Source organism: Neolamprologus multifasciatus, chromosome 4 (assembly GCF_963576455.1).
Source record: "Neolamprologus multifasciatus chromosome 4, fNeoMul1.2, whole genome shotgun sequence".
Lineage (NCBI taxonomy): Eukaryota > Metazoa > Chordata > Actinopteri > Cichliformes > Cichlidae > Neolamprologus > Neolamprologus multifasciatus.
In genome coordinates this window covers 9,902,364-9,907,029 of record NC_140442.1, presented here as the reverse complement: position 1 = coordinate 9,907,029, position 4,666 = coordinate 9,902,364, and the positions used below count along the sequence as shown (strand labels likewise).

Here is a 4,666-nt window from a genome sequence, read left to right as displayed (position 1 = left end):
GAAACAGTTTCAGAAGTTAGACACTTGAAGTGCTGCTCTGTAAATCAAACTGACAATAATGATAGCTGCAATATATGCTGAGAGTTTTAAGCAGTGAAAGCGTCTTCTGTTCTCCTCACTGAATTGTTTATTTAGAAAAAGAAGAGTGACAGATGAGACACATGAGCACATCTCTTTATAATTAAGGAAGAAAAGGTATATTATTAGGGTGTAATGACCGTAATTAGCTTGTCTGGTTGCAATTGTTGTGAAGAAGTGGAGACGTATAAATAATGATGTGCTGTTTGAAGGCTTCTATACCTTAAGACGGTGATTCTCAGCCAAGGGTAACTGTAACTTAGTTGGTGCTTTTGTAGTTTTCAAGGGATACTTGAAAAGTTGCAATTGTGTGGCGTTTAAAAAAATAAAACAGATAGTGTCATAGTAAAAAGAAAGCACACCCCCTTTCAGTTCTACATTTTTACATGTCAGGATTAAATAAAAATAACTGGGTTATTATTTAAATCATTATTTATTGAGCAAAAACTGAGCCAAACGGCCATATTTGGTATTACAGATAGAAGACATTTGACAAGAGGGAAAAAGAGGGAACAGGGAAAAAAGACATAAAAACATCATTGCTTTTATAACACATTACTGCTTTGGTTTAGTTTGTGGATACAATTCATCCAATTAGAAAAAAAAAACCCTTTCAGAGGGTCTAGGGACAATTTTTTCTTTGTCAGAGATCCAGTGCTAACATATTAGAGTAGACTTAAAACCTTTCCCACCTAGCAGCCCCTGATGTTCCCTATGTTCTGAGTGGGTGGTATTGCTTTCCAAAGGCAAAGGAGGGGAATGTAACAATGATTATATGTCACTGTCAGCCCCCCCAAAAATCTGAAAATCTTTTTTCTATGTTTAAAATTCTTATAATAACGATAATAATAATATGTGTATTTCCATGAAACTTCGACTCATCTTACACCTCCAGAAAATCTAAAAACAGAACATTTTGTTTTCTCAATATTGCAGTGTTAATGCTAAAAAGATAAAAAAAAAAAACACAAACATTGATCCAACTTCAATAAAGCACTAGGGGGAGCATAGATTCACAAACACTGGATTAGCCTCCAGCCAATAGTTACGCCCAGGAGATTATTCAAACAGCGTCTATAAAAAGCTCTCCACTCCTTTCAATGTTACACTCAGAGGGTGGAAGTGAAGAGCAGATGAGATTTTTAACTACCTGTTGCATGCCATGGCAGTATTTTATCGGATACTTCTCCTGCTATCTGGTAAGGTGATTATTTACTTTAGAAGAGAGCTCCACAGTGAAGCATAGTGAAAACTACACGCTTAAGAAGTTATTTCAAGAGGTAGTCAGTGCATGTTTGAGGGGAAAACTACCTGTGTTTACACAAGAACAGTGATTCAGTGAGCACTTTTGAAAGGGAACAAATTATGTTGATTTTGCTGTAAAATAGTATGCGCTTGTCTGTGATTTTAAGCCTTAGGTATGGTGTTCAGGGAAGTAACAGGAAAGTCAGTCCTCTGAGTACTGTTACCTATTGCAACGGACGTCTGAACATTTCAATTCCAGCTACAGAAAGTTTCTTATATCCTAAATCCAATTTGCAGATACATTTTATAATATAAAGCCAGCAAATAGCAGCACAAACGTCTTTGCAACTCTTTAATGTATAATTTTATCAAGATTGTGTTGCATACCAAATCACTAAAGCATATATAGTACAGTAGTGGACCGGTGTAGGGACAGAGAGATAACTTCTCTTGTGTTGTTTGTGTCTCTTTGCAGTGACTGTGGCCTCTGCGGCAACACGCAGATCGCAGCGGACAAAGCGAGGGTTACTTGAATTGGCAGGAGCAATCAAATGCAGCACAGGGAGATCTGCTTTGGCTTATATGATGTACGGATGCTACTGTGGTCTGGGCGGCCAAGGCTGGCCCAAGGACAGGGCAGACTGGTGAGGCAGCATTTATTATCACATTCCCTTAAGAAGCTGACAGAAGAAAATGCAAATTGGTGAGGATAGTATATCTGGTCACCTGATAATAGCGCACTCCAAAATGTAAACAATCAGCTCACACTATATATAACCAACCTAGGCATTACACTTCGCAAAAAATATCCTTCCAAGTACTTTGGTCAAGTTTAGCCTTTCGTCGCAGGAGGAGGAAATAATGTGTACATATTATTTTCTCCTCCTAAATGCCGTTGGTTCTTCCCAGTCTATCCACATCCTGATGTGTACGCACAGTTTCCGCTTCTGAATGAGTCGGGTGAACCACAAATGCAGTGCGACGGGATGGAAGGAGGGAACGCTGTGTAAATTCAGCAGACTCACATGGTCCAATAGTTACTCCAAAAATTCCACACCCAAATCCTAATTACCATCTCCTTCTTTTCCTTCTTAACCACAAGACATCTCACCCCCTCAAGCTAGTTAACTTCTAACTATCTGTTGTGAAAACTCATGTGGTGATCCTGCCCTGCCTTTAAAATAGTCCTGGTGTGATTTAAACCACAGCCTTGCAACCACCCACCTACTGTTTTCTTTACCCTGTCTTTCCTAGATTGAGATCAGACCGAGTTCAGTTTTCAAAATAATGGACTTATCATGTTGTTAATCTGTCTGTGTGCAGGTGCTGCCACAGACATGATTGCTGTTATGGAGATGCAGAACTTCTTGGCTGCTATACAAAATTAAGCCAGTATCGGTGGACCTGTGAGGACAAGACAGCTGAGTGTGGTATTGCGATTTCTATCATTCTTTTGTTTTTCTTTTTGCAATCCATGATTTAAAGTTAAAACAGCTGATGCTCTTATTAATTCCGTGGCTTTGAATTTTAGGATGTTCTCCACTAAGACCAATATAAAATCTTCCTTTGCTACTCCTCAATGTCTCCTAGATGGATTTACAAAAGGCAGACTGATAGCTTTAGTGTAATCTTACTGATAAAACAGTGGCAGAACCACACAATTTTGAAAGAAATGCCCCAGCGGAGACCATTACTGACACTGCAGTGCTGTTATTTATTCATTTTATTTTGAAATTGGTGGTCAGATGGTCATCGCCCTTGATCGCTCACTCTTATAATCAGCTTAACTGCCATGTGGGCACCTGCACCTTCATGTTTATGCCACAGAAAGGATGAGGTTGCTCATGCTTTCCCATAGTGAAACACAGAAAGCAAATAAGAAGACAGCTGATTGGAGAAAAGAAGGATTTGTCCAGGATATCTTAATGGCATAAAGCACAGTATTTGCTTATCAAAAAGACCAGCTGTCAAAAAAACCCCAAGACAAAACAAATATTTTAGAAATCTGTCAAAATCTTGTCTTATCTTAAAATTGTTTTGTTTTTTATTAGGCAAATAGGAAACTGAATTCATGTTTTTATACCTAGCACACTGGGTTTCTCGGAGAAGTCAGAAATGAATCAAGCATAACATTCATTCACTAATTTTTTTTTCTTTTTAGAAATAACTGTAATTTGGCATCTGAATCAAAAAATAATAACATGGTTTTTGTATAACAGTAAACTTGGAATTTCGTGGATAACAGCAATAATTATATTTCCACATAAAAAAATCTAGTTTTGACTAAAGAACTTGCACTTACTGGCAGATTAACCATGACAGAAATATATAAAAAAATGATTTTGGTGATTACCAAGAGTGTTAATTTAGGTCAGCTGTGTCATAAACCTTACTTCGAGTGTTGGTCTGCTAAATTTATTAAGCACTGTACATAATTAGGTTTAAACATGACCCAAATGGTATTTATAACCGGTTACTGAACTTCTCTAATTATAGACAAACTGCTAAAAATGAAACAAAAATATAGCTGGAGTTCTCCAAATGTCTGTATACGTAGCTATGAAACAGCAAACGTAAAAAGAGATTCACAATGTTAATGAGAAATTGACTGAAAATGAGTGAAAATCCTGTTCTTCATTGCAGATAATTTGAAGGACCAATGCGAAAAGCTGCTGTGCAAGTGTGACAGAGATGCTGCCAAATGTTTGAGAAAAGCACGTTTCATTCGGAAATATGCACTATGGCCAGATTTTCTATGTGGCCATGACCATCCTACATGCAATATTTACTGACACAATAAATACATCTTTATGTGTCTTATGTGCCTTTTCTTTTAACACACGCAGCGTTACAGTAAGTCAGTCACTCTGCTTTTGCAGAAATTGTTTTAATAAAAAACACACAAAGAATTACAGTAAATGAACACCACCTATTTTGTTTCTCGACTTCCTGGATAGAAATGAGAAGTCCGAGATTCTAAATCTCAGAGTCAAATAGAGGGAACAATCAAATACTCAGACCTAACAATAGTACTTTTATTTGCTAGCATGTGTTGCTGAACTGTGAAGTGGAGTGCCTGCTTCATAACAGTGAAGCTGACTCTTTGCTTTGGGTGTGTTTTTGACTGGATTTCATTTACTGGAGTTAAAAAAAAACTCCACACACTTGAGCTAATGGTGAGGGTTGTTTTCTTTTTATTTAAACTCTGCTCTGACGCGACTTCCTCCACTTTTTTCCAAAGCCAGTGAGGGAAAAGTCTCAGCAGCAGCGCCAAATTTTATTTCTGTATTTATTACTGAAAAAAAAAAGTTTGAAACCTCTTGCATGTTTACTTCCTTTTAAG

General features: G+C 37.4%; 1 protein-coding gene across 1 annotated transcript; it reads left to right on the top strand.

Moving 5' to 3' along the window:
• Nucleotides 1-1,124: 1,124 nt before the first annotated feature.
• pla2g10 (phospholipase A2 group X) lies at nucleotides 1,125-4,140 on the top strand. Its single transcript, XM_085156438.1, has 4 exons — nucleotides 1,125-1,277; nucleotides 1,799-1,967; nucleotides 2,647-2,753; nucleotides 3,967-4,140. The coding sequence occupies exons 1-4, from the start codon at nucleotides 1,241-1,243 to the stop codon at nucleotides 4,113-4,115; spliced, it is 462 nt and encodes a 153-aa protein (XP_085012564.1). The 5' UTR covers nucleotides 1,125-1,240; the 3' UTR covers nucleotides 4,116-4,140.
• Nucleotides 4,141-4,666: the final 526 nt, after the last annotated feature.

What these genes read in the sequence shown, in the direction of transcription:
- pla2g10 (XM_085156438.1), top strand. Translation starts at nt 1,241, where the DNA reads ATGGCAGTATTTTATCGGATACTTCTCCTGCTATCTG. An exon ending in GATACTTCTCCTGCTATCTG is followed by an intron (nt 1,278 to 1,798) that starts GTAAGGTGATTA and finishes GTCTCTTTGCAG; the next exon opens with TGACTGTGGCCTCTGCGGCA. An exon ending in CCCAAGGACAGGGCAGACTG is followed by an intron (nt 1,968 to 2,646) that starts GTGAGGCAGCAT and finishes GTCTGTGTGCAG; the next exon opens with GTGCTGCCACAGACATGATT.